General features: G+C 38.1%; 3 protein-coding genes across 6 annotated transcripts in view; 2 read left to right on the forward strand and 1 right to left on the reverse strand.

Moving 5' to 3' along the window:
* The window catches only part of sdt (MAGUK p55 family member stardust), a 37,476-nt gene extending 22,942 nt beyond the window's left edge, over window positions 1–14,534 (forward strand). For 3 of the 4 annotated variants that reach the window (XM_065302223.1, XM_065302226.1, XM_065302227.1), the window contains 8 exons: window positions 5,798–6,032; window positions 6,467–6,589; window positions 7,346–7,588; window positions 10,643–10,883; window positions 11,007–12,080; window positions 12,143–12,307; window positions 12,376–12,689; window positions 12,759–14,534. In XM_065302223.1, coding sequence (XP_065158295.1) covers window positions 5,798–6,032; window positions 6,467–6,589; window positions 7,346–7,588; window positions 10,643–10,883; window positions 11,007–12,080; window positions 12,143–12,307; window positions 12,376–12,689; window positions 12,759–12,941 — 2,578 coding nt within the window. In that variant the 3' untranslated portion in view covers window positions 12,942–14,534. The remainder of the gene's footprint in view (window positions 1–5,797; window positions 6,033–6,466; window positions 6,590–7,345; window positions 7,589–10,642; window positions 10,884–11,006; window positions 12,081–12,142; window positions 12,308–12,375; window positions 12,690–12,758) is intronic. The other variant, XM_065302224.1, reaches the window with a different exon arrangement.
* A 2,525-nt stretch (window positions 14,535–17,059) lies between these two features.
* On the forward strand, window positions 17,060–21,490 carry LOC135792954 (sphingomyelin phosphodiesterase-like). Its single transcript, XM_065303776.1, has 13 exons — window positions 17,060–17,658; window positions 17,710–17,809; window positions 17,917–18,090; window positions 18,334–18,494; window positions 18,769–18,923; window positions 18,984–19,062; window positions 19,122–19,294; window positions 19,908–20,102; window positions 20,159–20,259; window positions 20,316–20,468; window positions 20,711–20,820; window positions 21,016–21,209; window positions 21,270–21,490. Exons 1-13 carry the CDS (start codon window positions 17,428–17,430, stop codon window positions 21,427–21,429), a joined length of 1,986 nt encoding a protein of 661 aa, XP_065159848.1. The 5' UTR covers window positions 17,060–17,427; the 3' UTR covers window positions 21,430–21,490.
* LOC135792958 (uncharacterized) lies at window positions 21,427–22,235 on the reverse strand. Its single transcript, XM_065303784.1, has 2 exons — window positions 21,924–22,235; window positions 21,427–21,871 (listed from the first exon to the last, which is right to left on the reverse strand). Exons 1-2 carry the CDS (start codon window positions 22,233–22,235, stop codon window positions 21,494–21,496), a joined length of 690 nt encoding a protein of 229 aa, XP_065159856.1. The 3' UTR covers window positions 21,427–21,493.
* Between the last annotated feature and the right edge of the window lie 166 nt (window positions 22,236–22,401).

Consider the following 22,401-nt stretch of genomic DNA (forward strand, 5'->3'; position numbering starts at 1 on the left):
CAAACATCCGAGAGGTATTTCGGTTAGTCATTTGTTTGCGTTGTGTTATGTAAATTGAGCGCCGGCTCATCCTGTCTTCCACACGCACGCATATCATCAGGTGTGTTCGTGCGTAACAATAATAAGACGCGAGTATGCAGGTACGTAATGCGCATTGAAAATAAACGATGGAAGCATTTATCCGTTGTACATACCTAGTTCTGTTAGATGGAGATGATGCTCACATTGCTAACTTGGCAAAATGCAACGCGAAATTGCACGGTGAAGTTGTTAAACGCACTCGTACGTTGCGCATACATGTTTGCCAACGGGTTTTTATAACATCCTCAACGAGAATATTGCAATTTAGGCGTAACAATAATTATTCACTATTAAAGAGATTGTTGTGTTTACTGGAGTAGACGCAGCGTGCAATTGTTGAGTGCATAGAACGGTTTTTGAATGGAAGAAAATAAAAAATGAACACGCGAACGACAACGTCGAACTTGAACGCGAAATGTAAAATCTACCACCTCTGTTACAAAATAACTGTCGCATGTCTCTTGTATTCTTAGTGGATATGCGGATAGATGAAACTATGTTGCAGATTGCAATTTGAAGCAATTTGATAATGACAAGCAAGGAGCGAAATAGGAAGCAACGTGCGACGTGCTTTATACGCGTTTACATTGTTCGGTTTTTCCGCCAGACATAACGAGATATTATTACGCTTTTTGTTGGAGGTCGCTGGATGCATTTCTGCCTTCTACATGCCGTGAGATTTCATTATTTCTCGGCTCCCTTTTTATGCGAACTTTATACACGCCCTGCGGACGGACGCTCCATTTATTTTTCATTCCTGCACGATTTCTGATTGATCATTTCCTTCACATCTATTATCATCTATTTTAAATTATCATTTGTTGATCCAAAATTTTTTTTTTTTTACTTTTTTGTGTTTTTGAGCGAATTTAAAGCAGATTTTTGATTAATCATTTATTTTACACATATTATCATTAATTTTTAACTATAATCACCTCTATTTTTGGTTCAAAATAAACAAAATTTCATTTAAAACTAAATTTTTTCCTTTTTTGTTTTTGTGAGCGCATTAAAAGCGTCTGGCTCGTCGTGTGTTCACTTTTTTTCTCTCGTCTAGATGCGACTGTCGTCTATGATTACAAGCGCACTCGTCGCTTAACTTGCAGCCGAGCGCAATCACGACACACGTACGGTGATAATTTGATAATAAAAATCTTAGTCGACATTATAACGAGTGCGCGCTCGGTGCTTAACTTACGCTGAGACGCGCGTAGTGTTACCCGAAGTGACATGGGAAACGAAAAGTGCACGTTGACACGGAAAGCGTTAAATATTTGAAATTCTATACTTCACGCCAGTGCCATGATGAAATGTTATGACGAATGTTAACATCTCATGACAAGTCTTGTGAAAATATTACTTTTTTACGTGCGCATTTCTTTAAGAAAAGGGAAAAATGTGGAATTTGAAGTTGCTGAATAAATTTTGCTCAAAATTTGAAGTTTTTAAAGAAAATCTGAAGTCAAATCAGATTTAGATTGAATTTAGAGTAGAATATTACTGAATAATCTATAAAATTCGTTGTTTTCCTGTATTTTTTTTAGCAAATTCTGAACTTTTTGGTGATTTTTTGTTGTTTTTTTGTCCGTTAAATTTTAATCTGTTGTCCTATAAATGTGAAAATAGCGTCAAATTATAGACAAACTAAAACTTAAGAGATCTGCATTACATTTTGTTGAGGTTATTATTGAAGTATCTCAAAAATTTGTAATTTTATTTTATTTTTTTGGCAAATTTTGAGGTAAAATTTTTGCGTGTTTTTCTGCTTTAAAATATTAACCCATTGTTCTAGAAACACAAACCTTGCATAAAATATCCATAAATTACTAATCTATACGTCTACACTCAGATTTTCTTATGTTTTTATTTGAAAATTGCATTTTCTTCGTTTTTTCTATCTCTTTTGTCGTAAATTTGGGTAAAACTTTAAAATAAGATGTTACTTTGATTTGACTAACCTGAAAATTTGAAAATTTAACAAAATTTTTTCGAAAACTGTTTTTTCTTTACAAATCGAAATAAATTGGAATTCTACGAATGTATTTGATCGTATCGACGTTTTTATTCACCATATTTAGATTTATTAGCTACGTTCAAGTGCAAATCGAATCGAAAGCAAGTGAAATCTTTCCACATTCAACTACAAAATTGGTAGTGTTTCACTTAGCATTCAAGTAAAATCGTAGAATTTTTGCAGTTACGTGTTTAATCAATTTTACAACACAACACAACTTTCCTTGTGTTCAAGCGCACATCGACATCAACATCGACATCAAATCACTTAATCCACTCATGACAGAACATTAGAAATCAAGTGAAACACAGAAATAAATTCCGTTTTTTTCTAATTACCACCAAACAGTAACAAATACCATAAATATCCACTCTACGTCGTTGTTTAATTACCGAAATACTCAAACAATCAAACCTTTTACTAGTCCAGCACCAGGTCCACCTCTCTGATTGGTTTTTATGGCATATTTTCCATTGTTTACCACACTTTGAACAACCACAACAAGGAATGTAAGCATGTTAGGTGCAACGAACTCGCAATCAACAAATACGAACGTTTCTCAACAATTCAAGCAATGTTTATCTCGCATAGAATGAGTATATGTATTCTAAGCTGCCTGCTTAGCCACGGCATAAAGTTTACGTCTTGAATAATTTTGATTTAACCGACTTAAAGCATATGAATATATGAGTAGGTTATGAAATAATAAATGTAATCAAATATGGGTGTAGGTATTAAATGCAATGTGATCCGGTAGTAGATTAAAGTTGTAACATTAAAATGCACCAACAAACAAACGTCTGGATGCAGCCGAGCGTGTTGCCAGCACGTGTTACCTGTTACGTAATTCATGCGTTCTTTACGGATTATAGGCGGTGGTATTGCGTTGGTAACGATTTCAGATAATAAATCATAATTTATGCTTCTGGTTTTTCTCAACTCACAAGTTAAAAACTCAAAAAATACAAAAATACAACCTACAGAGACGAAAAACTTTTTTTTTTGATTTTTTTGATTTTATTTTTTATCATGTAGTGGCAAAAATTGTTTCAACAGAATTTAATGATGATAATGAAAAATTTTATCATGAAATTCCCAGGAATTCAGTCATAGTAAACGTTGTGACTCACGATTAAAATTCCAGACACAACCCACACCCACCTCGGCACTAACCTACTTAAGTCACATTCAAGGGTGTAATTATTAATCTCAGATTTTTAGTTTATGTTGACTTTTATCCACTTGAGTCCCGAAGCTAAACAAAAACGTTAAACATGACTTAAGTATAGGAGGCTTTAGTAAACAAAATAATGTATACGCAGCAAGTGTGTAGGGTTGTGCAAACGGAAAAGGTCTGGCCACCCTGGAATCCTCAGTCATAAAAATATTCAGGTAGAAAAGATCGGCGTGGAATTCCGACGTGCAGGCAGCCGCCACTGAAAGAATGAAGGTATGGAAGCGTAGAGGGAATACACACCTGATATACAAGGTGTTTAAAAATCAAAAACAACCAAAATATTTAGTTTTAAAGTGATTTTTCAATAATTTTTAAATTTTTATTTATTTTGGTGAATTATTTGGACACTTTGTATGCACAGTCAAAAATTGTTTTTCAACGGAAAGCTCTGACGGCATGGAAGGTAAAATTCGTCTTGCTCACGTACTCAGTACGTCGTACCTGCGCTCGCGAGCCACCCACTTCATCTCGGTCGCGGCGCGCATTCCAGCTCGGTCGAGAAACCTCCCTCCAACTTAACTCAACACACCGCCGAGTAACTTTAGCCGCTGCGCGAGCTCAAACACTTGCTTTACTCACTCAGTGACTTAACTTCGTTGCGCCAAGTATTTTTACCTGTCTCACAATTTCGCTACGAGAATAAAATCAACTAAAACGCGACTTGTTTCACATCCTCTCAAATAAAACCCGTGCGGCTGTGTGTGAGTGCAATTCTGTAATTAGTGCCTGCATTTTGGATATCCACGTGAAGCGTGTTGAGTTAATTCAGTGCGATTGTGTGCGTGTGGTGTTTTTAGTGTTGTACGAGAAAGAGAACTGAGGGAATCGAATTAATTAACGTTTCAAATTTCGTGTTGCGACATCGCGACCGACGCTCTGGAATGCGGCGTGTGCGCGCAATGCTACCGGCTGCTGCGCGAAACACAATCACGGCCGCGCGATAACTAATTAAAGTTGAATTACGCCAACTTGCGCATCGCATTAGCGCCCGCTAACGTGATAATCATAATTCGACCAGGATGAAGTTCGACATGAAGGTGCTCAAATACTATTGGTAAGCATCGGATTGTCACTAATCCGGCTGTTATTAATAATTGTTGCTAATGGTTCAGAGGAAAAGCTGCGCGCAAAGTGAATATTGATTTTCCAGTCGTAAATCTGCACCGTGAAAGTTAAAATTTTATTTTTACGACTTTAGAAATTGAAGATTATCGTCATTTGCATAAAATTTTCATATTTTCTTCCATGAAGTGTTAAATTTTATCTAATTTTATAAAAGAAAAAGTCAGCTGTGTACTTTAAAAAAAAAATATGTTTGGGTTTGAAACTCATGTGTGATTATGTGTATGTGATGAACGTTGGGATTATTGAAATGCACCTGCTGTGACGACGTTGGATGGGCCCCGTCCGAAGCTTTCTTTTTGTCGACACAAGACAGGTAGTCGAGGACGGTCCGTCTGGCTGCCGCCGGTGCATTTCCATTGTCGTCAGATTTATGCCCCGACAGACGGGGCAGTGGATCCTAACGTCTTTTGCCATTTCTTCACCTAACTCGATTTCTATCTGCGTATAAAAACTAGACGTGATGGCTGACGATTATCCAGAAATGAAAACTTGAAAACGCTGAAAGGCAAAGAAAACAAAGGGGGCATAATAAAACGGACGGGAAGACACATATTAAATTCACCCTTGCATGAACCACGAGCCCTTTTCGGATGGGTACCTTGCGCGCGCGCGAGCTTCTCGTTTCCGGTGTTTAAGAATTTCTTAACTTTGAAACGACGCACATACGTGCATTGTAAGCGTAAAAGCACTTCAACTCTGCGGACAAAGAATTGTTTTGTCCTGTGTATGTTTTTTTTTCTTCGTTGGAAACTAGATTGACGTTTATTTTTATTTTTATTATTTCTATGCGTTCAAAATTTAGTGCCTGTGTGCAATTATTTATATCAGGTTGGATAAATAACCAATAAATTGCTTTCGTGCGGTTAAAACTAACGCATTCACAACAAATTACAAATTTACGCGCACACAAAATTACGTGGTACTTCTTTCGATTCGAAATAAACTCCAGAAGTAATTTAATCCAACAATAATAAAAGTAAAACTACAACATAATCACAATCAAATCATAATTGCATTTGTAAGTTTAAAAATAAAATAAAAAACTTTCTATTAGATTCGGACAATAAAATTTTACTTTACATCAAGTTGTTTAATTAAATTCTAGACAACAGTTTTACGTAATTACCACATTCCACACTCGTGCAATTATTTAATTTCTGCGCGCTACATTTTATTAATTATTTGTTTAATTAAGGAGCGGCTACGTCTACATTTACGCACCGTTGAAATAAAATTATATACCGACTTCTGCGAACATAATCGTCACGTGTAAAGTGCACGTGATGTGTTTTTATTTTTATTCTATTTTAGTTGACGTTGAATTTTATATTTTATTGCAGGCCACGGAGAAGATCGGGTAGTAGCATCGTGGTGATCGGCGACAGTGATCTACACACGGTGAAGCGGCCGCCCGATGAGCTGCTGGACGACGTCGCCGCCATCGAGTACAACATGGGCATGATGCTCGCCGGCGACAACGGCCCGCATCGGGAGATGGCCGTCGACGTGCCGGAGTCTTTCATTGCCCGCAACAAGACGCCGCCGCGATATCCACCCCCGAAACCTATTCTTACGGTAAGTGAAAATTTAATTTTTTTTATTTTATAGAATTTTCTTTATGTGCTGTTTGTATGTCGCAAATATTTATTTCATTGTCATGCAAACATTGATCATATGAACAATATGAATGTGTAGTGCAGCTTTACAATTCGATATCTCTTGTTCTCCGCTTCTGCCGCGTCTTGATTGTATTTACAGTCGGCATTATGGTCGGATTCATCATTCTCCTTTCGCAAGATAGGCGTAATAATACACTTGTCATGTTCATTTGTTCATCGGCGCACTATTTGTTGTGCTATCGATCATCCCCTTGACTCACCTCCTCACCTGTCATGTACATACACACAAACATAAATAACATGAATATCTAACATTTATTTCATTGCTTGCACAATCATTATTTTCGTTGTTTTTTTTTTTGTTTTATCATCGGCATCATCATCATGTAGGTGGGGTACGACCGGCTGTTGGGCGTGACATTCGGAGACGGCAACCAGGAGCGCGCCATCGACGTGCCCGACAATTTCGTCGAGCGCAAAAAGACGCCACCGAAATATCCGACCATCATTAAGGTACTTTTACTCTCGACAGTCATTTACGAGTGAACGAGAGCCGACAACGACCGACATGCAAAGCGCGCAATAAAAGCGATAAAAAAATGAAACGCCGGCGAGAAATTTGAGATAAATGGGGCGGGAAGAACGCTCGCGGTCGCGGGAGGGTGGCGTTATGGAAAAAGAGGTCACATTCAGATGAAAAAGTGCCATGTTTTACACGCATATACTCGTATGGTTTGGTTTTAACGTTCGACGTTTCGGCGGGGCGAAAAACAAAAAGTTGGAAAAGTCGAAAATAAAATGGGGAAAATATTGCGACGATAAATCGCGTCTGGAGCGTTAAAAAACGCTAAATTTCAACTAATATTGCTTCGACGTCTCGCATTCTTCATGTGCAATATATTCGAAAGTATTTTCTCAGTTATTTTTCGTGGTTATTCTCAAGAGTAGAGTCATTGACGAATAGTAGCTCATTTGCATTTTAATTTTCGTTCACATTTAACGCAATTTTAATTTTTAACAATCATAATTGCTCACACCACGAACCCACTTCTCACTTGCTTGCATTCCGAACGAAAACAAAAAAACAACACATTCGAAATATGTTGCTATATGCATTGTTTAAGTGTCAATAATTAGTGCGCTTTGCTTCTCAAGAATTTAACCAGTCAACAATAGCATCGAATGTTTTACTGCTGAATTATTAGTGACGCTACGTTATGGAATTTTTCGAAAAATATTATGCTGACTTTTACTTTAATCTTTGTATAGCCCGGAGTGAATGGCAACTCGACGCAAATTTCCGCCCCGACGGTGCCGAGCAAGCCGGTGCCGCCGCCGCGGGATCACATCAAAGATGGACGACTGACGAACAAATCCGCCGCCCCACAACTGCCCAGCCGCATTGCGAACAACAATAATAACATTGCCACCGGTATTGCGTCGCCAACAATGGTGGATATTACCACTGGCGAACCGACCAAGGAACAACTTAGTAGTATTAAAAAATATCAGGTCAGTTATATTTTCTTTTAATCTCAAAACGCGTCATTTTTCAAAGAAAAACGCGATTGTTTCTTCAAGAATGTAAGCAAAAAAATACGTAATAATAGATTGCGTGCAATAAATTACACACTCGGGTCGTTCATTTCTGCGCTACCGCCGGTTTTACGCCCTCCTTCCCGTCTCCGGCATGCATAATGGCGTATTAAGGCATAACATGCTCGTTGCTACCGTCAACCGCCAACAACTTGTCCGCACAACTTGTAACTTCAACAACGCCCGACACTTGCAACTTCGTAATGATGCGATGAAAATATCCCAACATACAAGGCTTTATTTATAACAATCTATCAAGACGGGCACCACTCGGAAGCGGGAAGAGGCGATATGAGGGAAGATGTCATAGCTCATTGCGGTGTAGCGTCTCTCGTCGCAATGAAATACGATTAGTTTTCCGGCGAAACTTGTGTTTCACGATGAAGATGAAGACTCTTGATCGTGATCGCATTCCGAGAAGTACTCGTAGATGTGTAGAGAGGTTGAAGGTAACTGCATTAGTTGTTTATTTTCGTTTTCCACGAAGTCTTCGGTCGTAATAAGTAATGAAAAGTGAACTCGCCGCTGGCGCGCAAAAACACGGAAATTAAGGGATGAAAAATGATGCTCATAGTTTTTCGCTCGTCCCGGCACACAGGAGCGGGAGCGCGCTCCATCGGTTTCATTACGTTCCATTACGTTTTTATTTTGGCGTTTTTACGTGTTATTGCGTTGCTTCTACGCGATATTAATGCAATTCCACGCTGCTTTTCTTTTGCTTCCGTGTTTCGGGTTTCTGGTTTCAATTTTCCAAGAGACAATTTGTTTGCTGACCTATAGCAATCAATATAAACACATAAATATGTATTTTCGGGGAGGAAAACAACAATATTTTCGTCTTACCTGAAAAAATATTTTTTGTTTGTCGAAATTTTTGATTAAACCAATTAGGCGCGGTGAAACTAGCGGGTGGAACATGAAATATGAAATTATGACCGCAGCATGCGCCAGTTTTACCTTGGTGCGCCTCACGGCGCGGATAATTCGTTCGATGCTTGCCTTTTCGTTTTCATCTCACGGGCCGTACGGGCGGATCATACATTATTTCCTCTCTCCTAATGGCGCTGCCAGCGATGGAATTCGTGCCATTTAAGGCGTTTCTAGTTATTTAAAAAGGCCAACGCTTATTACTGTACCGTCGCGCGGAATTTAAGCTATTCCCGGCGCAGCCCTCCATGGCAGGCGCATTATTTACTAATAAGGAAGAGCGGAGTCGTATTGAAAGTCGTGCAATTGCTCGGCGAATTATTTAATATCGCTGAAGTGAACAGCGCGCTGAGTGGGCGCTATTTGTACGCGACCGATAACTGAATGAATTTCCAATCGGAGCATCGATTTTCTAATGCGAATTGTGCGCCCGAAATTGGACGTTAGCTTGTCAGAGTTCTTGCATTCGACGCGAACTGATTTGACGTGCGGGTGGAAACTATCCACGGCGGGGGCGTCGAGAGTGTCGAGAGAATGAAAATTCTTTCGATGGTACAGGCAGCGAACACAGGGGTGTGCGACGCTTTGGAATGTCTGCACTTTCAATGGGAAACTCACTCGCAACTTTGAATCAATATTGATCTACGGTCCCCGGTCAAAAGTTTTAAACTTTCATCGGAGATTATATTCTCGAAAATATTTGTTGTGCTATATTCATTTAACGTCACCGGGAATATTACGATTGTAGAAGGGGAATTGCATTCGATGAGTCAATGAGCGATAGCACCGACGACGTAAAAAATGCCAGCAGGTGGGAGTCGCGAGTCGAGGCAGCGTGTAAATACAAACATGACGCAATTGTCGTGTGACTACCTGTACCTGTGCGAAGCAGCGTGTGTGTATTTCTCACCGGGCGTCCCCCCGACCATTTTTACAACGCCAGCGAAGTCTAAAACCAGTAAACATATTCCTATGATTAGTGTGTGGCGCGACACCAACGCGTAACGATAATAATCATCTATAAATAGTGTTAATTTACTAAGAAGTTGATAAAATCACGATATGATAAGAGTGCAGTTGTAGTGCGAAAGTTTGGGCCGCGATGTACAGTTAATCAAAAAATGGTCGCCAACAAAACGCTGACGGCGCTGTCGGTATCACGGAATAACAATTATTACACGCAGGTACCTGCACATTGACTATTTCACCTGGTTACTTGGTCACATTTGAAATCTGTGCCGATATAATTTAATTTGCGATTTTGTGCGGCGCAACTAACGACTTTCTGCCCGAAGCGGCTTTAATCAGCTCAATTATTGCCATTCGCACTGATTAGATTAACAATTTAATTACGTCGAATGCATTTCTCTTTGGGGCACACGTTCGCTCAATCCATGTAAATAAAATCTAAAAGGGAAAGCTAAACCTATGTAAAATAAATCTTCAAATTAGATATCGTGTGAAATATTTTAATCAAGATGATCGGGACTTGCCTATTATGAGTCGTAATTAACTTTTTCTTGTTGTAGTTTTATGCAATTCATTAGAATACGCGTGTGATGTGAAAACGCAACTTTGTAGAAAGTGGAATTTTCTCTCGTTGTGGGATTACGCTGGGAGTTCTTCAACGATAAATTTAAAATAAACAATATCTTAAAGGGTAATAACGAACGCATGTCGCAGCGCACACGTCTCGCGAGGCGATTAGGGATTAAATGGCGTGGCGTTCGACACGACTTTGTAATAAATTTTCGCGCGCGCAAACTCCTTCAATATCGCCAGGCTTGCGCAACCGAGTGGCTCATGCAAATGATATTTTATAGGCGAAAGAATGTTTTAAAGAGGCACGTACATATTTGATAACGGTGTCTGCAACCTTCCACTTTTGGTTCGTTCAGAGTTCACTGCGACATTGTGCGCGGTGGTTATTTGCTAATAAACTATTTAACGGATGTTTGCACTGTCGCCGACATTCCGATGCTGATGCCCTTTTTCGCAGAGAGATTTTTTTGTTTGTTAAACTAGTGTATTTTGTTATTAAAGGAACAAATCAGGAAGCGGAAGGAGGATGAGGACCGAATTGCCGCGCAGAATGAATTCCTGCGCACGTCCCTACGCGATTCGCGTAAGCTACATGCGTTGGAGAGTCGTCGAGAGGCACAGGGGGCGGACAACGAGGCGTTTTCCGTCGATGACGATGTTACCGTCTCCAGCAGCCGGCGCGAGTCTACCTCCAGACCGGGGACGCCCAGCTCGGATAAGGAACTTGTTCACGCTGCATACGGTAAGCATTGTTCTGTATATGAATGGCTTCGGAATGAACTTCCTTCCGGCGCGCACACAAAAACGAGTCAACCGGAAGTGTATCTGGATGAGTTGGTAATGTTGTTTTGATGTTTTGATTTAGGCTATGGAGAGTTGGTGGCTTCAGTGCAGCGGCTGCAATTGCAGTTGAAGAAAGCGGGTACTGGTGGTGGATTGGGTGGATTGGAAGGACGTGTTGCTGCAGTGCAGTCGTTGATTTTGTCACCGCAGTTTGGTCGCGCACTGGCTATACATAATAAAGTGCAAACGGTGAGGAATCGGACTGCGCCCAGGCCAACGGCGAACGCACAAAGTGCTCTCCGTGATTGCCTGGATGCATTGGGTGCGTCTCAAGGCGCGTACGCTGTTGAACTCGCTGCCCTCCTCACGGGATATGAGTTTGAGGCGCTGATGATTGCTCATGATGGTGTGGCATCCGCCCTACCTGAAGACTCCACCTCACCGGTGTCTTCGCCTGCCCAAGTGGACACCAATTCAACCATTGCGGGTAAAACAGCACTGCCGGAGCACTATGGAGATGACAATATCAAAATTGTCAAGATTGAAAAGAGCACTGAACCCTTGGGTGCAACCGTGCGGAATGAAGGTGATGCTGTGGTTGTTGGTAGAGTTGTCCGTGGTGGCGCAGCTGATAAAAGCGGCCTGCTGCATGAAGGTGATGAAATTCTAGAGGTAAACGGCATCGAGATGCGTGGAAAGAGTGTGAACGCAGTCTGTGATATTTTGGCGGCGATGGAAGGCACCCTAACGTTCCTCATCGTGCCGGCGACACCCGGCAGCCGACATTCTAGTCGCGAGTCGCTGCTGCACGTGCGCGCCCATTTTGATTATGACCCCGAAGAAGACATGTATATTCCATGTCGTGAGTTGGGTATCGGATTTCGTAAAGGTGACGTGTTGCACATCATCAGCCAAGAGGACCCCAATTGGTGGCAGGCGTACCGCGAAGGGGAGGAGGACCAGACGCTCGCCGGACTGGTACCGTCACAGAGCTTCCAGCATCAACGAGAGAGTATGAGACTAGCGGCCGAGGAACGCATGTCGAAGCCGCAGCGTAAGTCCACCACCTTACTCTGCGGTAAAACTGCAAAACGGAAGAAGAAAAAGGGTTCATACGCCGAATCTGGATATCCAATGTATTCGAATGCAGTTGATGGTACGAATTTAACTTGTTTATCATTTTCTAAATCTAATATCCATCGATTTTTTTATTTTTAGAATTTGAACCTGAGGAAATTTTAACTTACGAAGAAGTGTCACTGTATTATCCGCGAGCAAACAATAAGAGACCGATTGTACTCATAGGACCACCAAATATAGGAAGGCACGAATTACGTCAGAAATTGATGGAGGACGCTGAACGATTCGCTGCAGCAATACCACGTAAGTTATTTTTACCTTTTTTATTTATTTTTTCGGATCGACATAAATTGTGTTTATTTACTTTTCAGATACGTCAAGAGCTCGAAAAGACACCGAAGTCGACGGGCAAGACTATCATTTCATAACACGTGCTCAATTTGAAGCGGACATTTTGTCGCGGAAGTTTGTGGAACACGGCGAGTACGAGAAAGCTTATTATGGAACTTCTTTGGACGCCATTCGATCAGTGGTCAATTCCGGCAAGATCTGCGTGCTCAATCTCCATCCGCAGAGTTTGAAGATCTTGAGGACCTCGGATTTAAAACCATACGTGGTGTTTATTGCCCCGCCCAGTCTTGAGAAGTTGAGGCAGAAAAAGATACGCACTGGGGAAACTTATAAGGTAAATAATTTTAACTCAAACGTCAAATTTAAAAGAATTGATTGTTTTTATTTGAATGAATGTTTTTAGGAGGAAGATTTAAAGGATATAATCGAAAAGGCGCGTGAAATGGAAGACAAATACGGCCACTTCTTTGACATGATCATCATCAACAATGACACAGAGCGAGCTTATCAGAATCTCCTCGGCGAGATCAACAGCCTGGAGCGCGAACCGCAATGGGTACCGGCAGCGTGGGTGAAGGCACTCTAGTTGATGGCGAATGTCGAGAAAATCGTGTAGAAACCCCTAACTCTATGTTGAACAAATTTCGAATTTTTTCTACGATGCATTCTACTTAATGATAGCCGCGTGCGTGTTTTTGTTCTTATCGATAATTGGACTTGTTTGCTTCGTCGACAAGCAGAAGAGGGGAAGCAGATCAGAAGAAGTACAATACGTATTCGATCGAAATAAGTAAACGGGCGTAACAAAAAAAAATTATAATCTTGAGGTGCTAGTCGTTCGGAATGTCGTCCGGCGGCAAACGGTAGCAGCGTCGCCGTAATCGTTTCCTATAATGACGCATATCAATAATGATTAAATCTTAAATTCGAGACTCCACGTTTTTCAACTGTATGCATTCGTTGAGTTTGCCATCGGAACGACACACAAACTAAAAACAAAACAGAGAAACAAAAAACAAACATCACATGAGTGCTGTGATTTTCGCTGCTGGCCCGCGACTTTAATTAAATCTAAAACAGAAAACATGTTGAGATAAAACACAAAACGAGAGAAACTATTTATTACTATGATTACGAGCTACTTGTATAGTTACATATTTAACACTGGAGGTCGGCAATAAGGAGTTTACTGTAAATAAATAAAAACCACGGATTTATAGCGCGCAGAGCTACGATGAGGACTATAACGAAAAGCTATAAAACCTAAAACGGGAGGAGATGCATAAAAGCATTACACAAGTGTGTTATCTGTTCCGATCATAGAATATATTGCCTAGCCTTTTATTGACGCACTGATCGTGCGCGACTAACTCAAATTTATATAAACTACAAAGAAATTGTAAGCGAGACGATGTTGTTGTAGTGAAACATTTCAATGCAGACTTTCAAACCGTGTTATTACCGTAAACATATACAACATCAATGAGCTCTCACTGGCATGACAAAACTAAACTTTAAAATTCGATGTTAGGAACAATACTAAACAAAAAAAAATAATGATGAACGCGCTCTGTTTGTACACTTTTATTACTCGACGCATTCCTATCAGTTGTTGAACAAAGCGAAGCAATGGCAATATTCACTTAGGACGATTTTATTGTTTCCCCCAACGCGAATACATAGATTTTATTAGGCGTATTATTAGGTGCAATCTCTTGTGCATTTCGACAATGTACTGACTTTTAGTTTTTAACGGAAAACAATCCCTGGATGCTGGATTGTAGCAGGGATTGTGTTTCCTCTCGGCAGAACGTACGTAATTAAACAAAAATTAATTAATTTACAAGAAACCTATAAGGAATGTATACATACTTAACTATATATGATATTGGTATATATTTTTTTAAGTGACTGTGTCGAAGCGAGTGCGATTATATGTTCTGTTTAGACGCATGTGTACGATGTTTATTAACTATGATTTATTCGAAAAGATTACGTTTGTTATCGATATTATTGTATATATAAAAATCAGGTGTATATAAAATAATAATGATTAAAATATAAACAGGACCCTATGGCGTCCGCTTAGATTATCGATGTAACATTGTTGTTGTTGCAACCTGCTAATTATTTTCTTAATGGAAATGTATTAGGAAAATAAATTGAGAACTAAACGGGGTTTGAATGTGCCTTCTTTTGGACGAATCACATTTGATTATTTCTAATATGTTTTCTTTGCAATATTTCAGCATTATTTCATTGCCATGTGATACATTTTCGCCATTCTAACGCCTTAGGAAGTGTTTTAAAACTTGGTGTGGAAATCTACTTGTGTCTGCTGTACCAATGGGCTTATTTCGAATTTCTCTGCATCATTGTTATACCGTAATAGTTACATTGTTTATTTATTATGTGAGTGCTTTTCTGATTCTTTAAATCTTTTGTATTTACCCTAAAATGCTTACTGAAACTGGGTTCAGTAAGTTCATTGTTGTTAAATTGTTTTCAATCGAAAGACGGGGCCACACTTTTTATTAAAATCTTTTTGTGCAAAGAATATCAAAAAAATAAAATTTGCAGTATCGCCTGCAAAATGCAATGTACTTTTCAGTTCTTGATTATCTTTATTAGTTCTTGAGATATTTGATGATTGAATCGGACTTCAAGTATACGTTATTTAACAGTATATAATAATAATAAGCAAAGTAAACACTGAACTGTACGCTATACCCTCACAAGTTATCGTTGTGAAACGGTACTCTATTAAAACGATGGCAAATCAATGCAAGCGTTTGCTTTGGTAAACGATTAAAGTTATTAAGTTGCAAGTTTGGTAAATAAGGTAATTACAAGTTTTACTACCCAATGGTATTATTAGCTTTTAAAAATAAATTGTACAATTTGCTAAACCCCGGCCGGCACCTCCGCCACATTTAAATTAATTATTTAAATTGGCACAAAAAATTTAAAAAAATGAAGTTTTTATAGATGAATATGAAAAAGCACAATTATATGAATTAAATATTTTGGTACATTATTTTAATTACACTTTTGGTTTAAGAGGTATACGCTAAATTTGGTTTGAATTCGATTTTATCAATTCCTGCGACAATAGGGCTGTGAATAATGATTGTAGAAATAAAATTTACTATAATACATAATTTGCACTGTTTTGATTTATTATAATAAAAAAAATTCAGAATTTCATAATTTATGTCATAAAAATCATTAAACCGTAAAAATATTTGGCCATAAAAATGGCAATACTTTTCATTATTTTATCAAAAATTAAAAATTTAAATTTTCAAGTTCTGATTTCGGATTTTGATAGTTTGTTAAATTTCAATTATAAAATATTTCAAAACAATTTTATACTAGCACTGATCATTTCGGCCCATTGACCAGTTTAACGAAAAATGTGTGAATTCGCACAGACGCGAATTAAAATAAAATGATTATTAATAAAATGGTAAATAATAGAACCAAAATTTATTAAGATAAAGTATTCAAAATCACATTTTCTTCTACATTCTGAAAAAAAAAGTTTTAGGAAAAAAAGATTTGACGTTATTCTTCGATCAAAAATAAAATTTATTGAGAAAGATTATAAGTAGCTCTTTTGATGTATATTTTAAAATATTCCCAGAAAGATACATGATAGAATATGTATCCATGTGATATAAGGTCCTTTGGAGTATAATATGACGTAGCATATATTTCTATCACCCATTTAGCACAAAAGATATAGGATGTTTTCCATTACAAAGCAGAAAATATTCAAAAAAATTTCATTTTAAAGGGCATTTTAGAGCACTTTTGGAAGCTTTCGAGGGTGGAATACATACGAAAAATCTACAAATGATAAACTACAATATTACGTTTTAAAACCCAAAATTATCTCATTGATACCAGAGATATATTGCGTTTTCTCGAATAAATCTTGAAAACAAAGCACAGTATGAGAGTGAATGCAGAGTGAATGCCTTATCTACCGAATAGCTTAGATAATAGAACATTTCTCGTAGATTGAGAAATTTTAATCCGTTCCTCTCTATTGTCTTTATTTGGCGAGATATACGCATTTAAAAAAAGTTAGAAAATTAGTACTTTTAGATGATTTCTGAATTTTTTTTCCTATAAATACTTTTCTGAACATTCATAGACTTCGATCCGTTAGTTGTTAGTGCTTATAGTCTAGAAGATATCCGTGATTTGCGGTTTCTCGGCACAATAAATCATAATTTCTGTAATTATTTTGTCTCATGTGACATCAGTGAAACAACTGTTTATCTATTTATGACGTTTGCAATTAATAATTAGTATGTTTGCAATGCTAGTGCGGTTTGCACATCGCACAAAACGCACTTTTTGTTCAAAGTTTCCTAGAATTATGCAACCTAATCATAATTAATTGCAGTTCATTCAAGCAACGTAATGTAATACGCAGCAGGTACATTTTCATCAAACAGAATAGTCGACCTAAAAACAATCCACATATTTATTACTTACCGATTACTGATTAATCATGATTACTATTCCGAGCCAAAAACAATTGTAGCATCAAATGATGATTTGCATAATTTAGATAGCGTTGTTTATACCCAATGTTTTATTCATATAAATATTTAAGTCAATTAAAGTTGCGCCGTGTTTAATGTTACCAAACAATGCGGAATGCATTAAACTTGTATTAGTTTCGATCTTGATAAGAGCTTCCTGCACGATTTTGTCCTGTTCGTGAGTGAGTTACAATTTCCATTGCAGTTCATCAGTTGCCGCCTGCAACTGAGCAGCAAACATCAAAACTCAAAATCAAAAAAATTTAAAAACAAATTTCGTTAATTTTATTCTATGTCTCCGAACACGATCACATTACTAGCTGTAATAATACCAACGGCGTGCTTAATGGCTAAGTCCGATGCGACCTGCGAGAGTGTGAGTAGTTAGCCTTGGGTCACAAAAAGTTGGGAAAAAATCGACAATAATAAAGAACGGCAAGTTGTCTCCCAGGTCAGTCGCGGCTAATTGTTGCATCGCGTCGGGTCGCGAATCGGTCATGCTAGTAACACAAAATGCGCGCTAATCATCATAATAATACTATGTGTACGCGATTAGTGCTGTTAGGATTTCTAGTGTTAATTACAATACTAACAGATGAAAGTGAAGTGAATGCAACACCAATCGAAACGATTACGATCGAGAACTTTGATGATCCTTGGGATTACCAACAACTTCAACACAACGAACCGATTTTACAAGCTGGGAATGCGAAAAATCACACACTGCCTCAAAAAACTAAAGATGTAATTATTCAAAATAAAATTTAGCAAAAAAATTAAAAAATATTTTTATAGAATAAAGAATTAGATGAAAATGAAGATGAAGATGTTGATGGTTTGCACAGTCAGCTCGAGACGCTCACATCCAAACTGTCTTGTGCTTCTTGCCGATTAGGTAATCTTTCCATTAAAACTCAATCTTAGGTGTTACGTAAAGTGGCCTTAACATTAAAGTAAAAGAATATAATCAAGCGTATATTGCAACATTCAACACATCTACAGGTATAACACTGATGCGAGGCGAAGTCAACAATGAGAACGCGACCATCGAAGACTTGAAAGATAAATTTGTGGGTGTTTGTGTGTCGCTGAACATCGCCGTCGAAGTTGTCTGTTCTGGAATGTTTGATACCTACGGACCTGTTGTTTTGCCCGCTTTGAAAATATGCACGCTCAGTAAGTGACTGTTTATTAAATGCAACTAATTAAAAAAATAACTACTTGCATATTTAACGTCTGCAATAATATTTATCATAGTTATTTTTGTATTGGCAATAATATTTTTAAAAACATGGAAAAACATTCTAAGAATTTTTTTTAATTTTTAATAATTTATAGTTTTAGTTAAACAAAACTTATTTGTTTGTTTGTTGTGCAAGTTGCGTGCGTAAATGTGCTAATTACAATTATTAAATTTAGGCTCAGAGAAGATTTGCGCATTGCTACTGGGTGAAAAATGCGGCCTTGTTGATAATCCAACACACGATTGGCATATTGAGTTGCCACCGGAGCCGAAGCGCGATTTCCACGCGAGTAACAACGATTACAATTACGATATCTGGGATTCGCCTCCACCTCCGGTACGTATGACCACAATGCTAGAATTGTAATTAATAAACAAACCGCGCGTAATTACACGTACATTGTACAATTACCTCCTATACAGTAACACACCAGCCAACAACTAATTGCCATTCTAATATAGGTTTATCTATTATTATTACGATATTACTACAATATTCGCGGTGTTGTTGCGTAATCCGAGTGAGGTGACCTTCCGTATGCGTGTGATTTTTGTTGATTACATATTTTGAGTGGAATTTAATGGATATTAGATGGGCATTGTGGTTGTAGGAGGATGGACCGGTGTTTAAAGTCCTGCATCTGTCCGACACGCACTATGATCCTGAATATCAAGAGGGCAGTGTTGCCAACTGCCAGGAACCTTTATGTTGTCGTAATTTTAGTAGTTTTCCGATGAAAAATGAGAGTGTTGTTACTGCTGGAAGGTATTACAAATAGAAATTTAAAAAATCTTTTTAATAAAACTTTTAAAACTTTTTTTTAAGATATGGATCTTATTTAAAATGTGATACACCGAAATTACTCATAGATAACATGTTGGAACACATCTCAACGAAACATAATGTAATATCTTTAAAAATTAATTATAATTAATGTAAAATTATATAAATTTCAATTTCAAGGACATTGATTATATTATTTGGACCGGGGACATTCCCCCGCATGACATATGGCGTCAAACCAAACAACAAACATTAGAAAATATTCGTGACACAATCGGGGACTTAGTTGGGGCTTTTCCAGGCGTGCCAATTTTCCCGACCTTGGGGAATCACGAAGGTGTACCCGCAGGCAAGTACGTACTTTGCTAAAAATAATTTTCTATTGTATATTAAGTGTGATAATTGGAAATTTTGACAATTTATCGTTTAATATACACTTTCTCAAGTACACTTAGACTTTGGTATGAACATGAATATTAAAAACATCAATATAACCATTCAAAATTTCCATTGCATCGATAAGTGAACAAACTGGTCACTGTCATTAAGTTGAGTCAATCAAACGTGCGCAATTAACTGCGAAATGAACAACATGTTATTAAAAATTAATACACATCGATTTGCGACATTCTAGGTGATAATTACTGCGACAAATTGTTTTACTTTATATTTAGGATAAAAAATATACAAAAAAAAAGTTTCACTTTTGTTAGAATTGTTAACATGCTCTTGTAAACATATTTTTCAAGATCACCTTGCGGTTTCTCACCGGTTCATTTCTTTTTTTAACACGATTTCAACATTTCAAACATGACTCGACAAGATGTGTACTAAATAAAACACGTAAAACCCGAAACCCGACAAGTTCTCGCAATGAATATTAAATATTTGTTTATTAATGATGATATTGCATATTTATAGCAATGACTTGCATGATTAATTATTTATTTATTGTAAATTTATTAGTTTTCCACCGCCATGGATGAAAGCCCAAACGCAATCAGCTGACTGGGTCTACGAAGCAGTTTCCCGCGAGTGGGCAAAATGGCTGCCGCCGGAAACCAACACGACGCTAATCCACGGCGGCTTCTATTCGGTGCTAATCCGGCCAAAATTTCGTCTCATCTCCTTGAACATGAACTATTGCCACGCTTTCAGCTGGTAAGATTGTGTCTAATGAGCGCATCGTTTCTATCTGCTTTGTCGTTTTCGATTAGGTGGCTGGTGTTGAACAGCACCGATCCGGCCAAGGAGCTCAAATGGCTCGTGTATGAACTGACTGCCGCTGAAAGCAATGACGAAAAGGTGCACATCATAGGCAAGTCTCTTCACGCGTCGCGATTTTTGTGATGATGGTGCTTTAACAATTCGCAGGTCACATTCCACCCGGCGCCGGCGATTGCATCAAAGTATGGTCGAAGAACTATTACGATATTATCAACCGATTCCGCAACACCGTCGTGGCACAGTTCTTCGGGCATACGCACAATGACGAGTTTGAATTGTTCTACGATGATGAGTTCACCAGTAAGTCAACACACTTTTGAGATGATGTCTTACGGTTTCTTTCAAATTGACTGCGGCGTTGTTACGTCTTGATTTCAAAGCGAAACGCAATCATTTGATCATAATTTGTTTTACAAAATGACAATTGTTCCACTCGTTGGATATTAACTAACAAGTTGATAATAACTATTATTAGCAGTCATCTTTGGAACCTGCGTATGATATAATTGCATCACTTACCTGATTTTTTGTTGAGCTTTCAGGTAGAGCAACTGCTATAGCCTATATTGGCCCATCAGTGACCACGTATGAAAATTTGAATCCTGGTTATCGGATCTATTATGTTGATGGAGATCATCCAAGCTCGTTGAGAGTGAGTTTCCATATGTTTCCATTTCTATAAAGTGTATTTCGTGCGCGGCTAATGAGTTACACCCGCATGGGCATCTAGTTTTGTGACATTGCTCAGCAAAATTCAGAACTAGGCCAGAAAGACTACAACGCGATTTAAAACATTAAAAAATTGAATTTTTAAATTCTTAAAACTTTCTTTTAAAATTAATTTTAGGAAGTCATCGATCATGAGACGTGGATTCTTGATTTGGATAAAGCAAATTCCGCCCCTAAAGAAACCCCAACGAATTGGAGGAAATTATATACAGCTCGAGCTGATTATGGTATGAGAACACTACGTCCCGCAGATTGGTCAAATCTTGTCAATCAAATGATTATTGATGATAAAGTTTTCAATAAATTTCAAAGGTAAAATAAAAATGTTTTTTCTTGTTTTTGTTGTTTTTTATTGATTTTTAATTTTTTTAGATATTTTTTCAAGTCAAGTCCAGTACGACCATCATGCAAAGAAAACAAATGCCGTTTTCAAATGATCTGTGACTTAAAATCAGGAAAATCCCATGACAAACTCCGATTATGCCGCGAGGAAGAAGAATACTTCATAGGAGTGAAAAAACAAGCCAAATAATTACTTAGATATTTATTATCCACATACGTTAATCGTCAAATAAATAAATTAATTAAATATATTCCTAAATGTAAAGTTTACAATGAGGATACTTAACTTCACAAGCATCTCCATGATCAGCAATTTCATCATACGTAGGCAGATATTCTGTCAACACAGCTTTACCCTTTTTAATATTTTTGCCTTTGGCGTTGAGGGCGCGTTGCATTCCCCAGATGAAAGGAGCACTTTTACAAATCAACAACTGGATACATCCTGTGTTCTGATATTCGTTGCCATCTTGAAGATAATTGATGATTCTATTAGGGAGGTTCTTGTTTTTGGCGTGGGAGAGATAACTTTGTACTTGGGAGTTGGCCAGCATCCAATCCAGAGGTGTACCATCAAAATTTCTTTCAGAGGAGACAAAAGCCGGGGGAGGTTTTGCTAATGATGTACTTATCTAAAAAATAATCAGTATTGAAGTTAGGAGGATGTTATTTTATTAAACTTACAATTTGTGCGATGAAGATTATTGCATTAACTGCAATAGCTCCAATTCTTTTGGTATCAAACCCTAAAACCCTCAGGAACCCACTGAATAATGTATTCCCAGGGTCTCCAGTATCTCCTTTCCTAGCGGATCTTCCTCCGAATGCTTGACTGACAAGTTGGGCCACCTCACTAGCCCGATCCAAACCAAGAATCTTCCCAGCGTAAGCAAATCCTGATTTAATCTTCCCAAAAACTCCTTCATCTCCTCTGACTACTTCAGGACCAATACAAAACACTACTAGCAGAAATATCGCCAACGTCCTGATGTTCATTTTGCGACAGACAGATTACGACTAACTCAAACCGCTGTACAACAACCCGCGCATCCACACAAAGAAGTGAGTGAGATAAAGCACATGCACATGCTTGGCTGAGTATTCTTGGTAGGTCATGTGCGACAACACACCGACGGCGAATTACTTTTGTTCGAAGAGTAAA

Source organism: Atheta coriaria, unplaced genomic scaffold (assembly GCF_025399875.1).
Source record: "Atheta coriaria isolate IRGN ID8LTWV9N9 unplaced genomic scaffold, Caltech_Dcor_3.1 hic_scaffold_5_pilon, whole genome shotgun sequence".
Classification (NCBI taxonomy): Eukaryota; Metazoa; Arthropoda; class Insecta; order Coleoptera; family Staphylinidae; genus Dalotia; species Dalotia coriaria.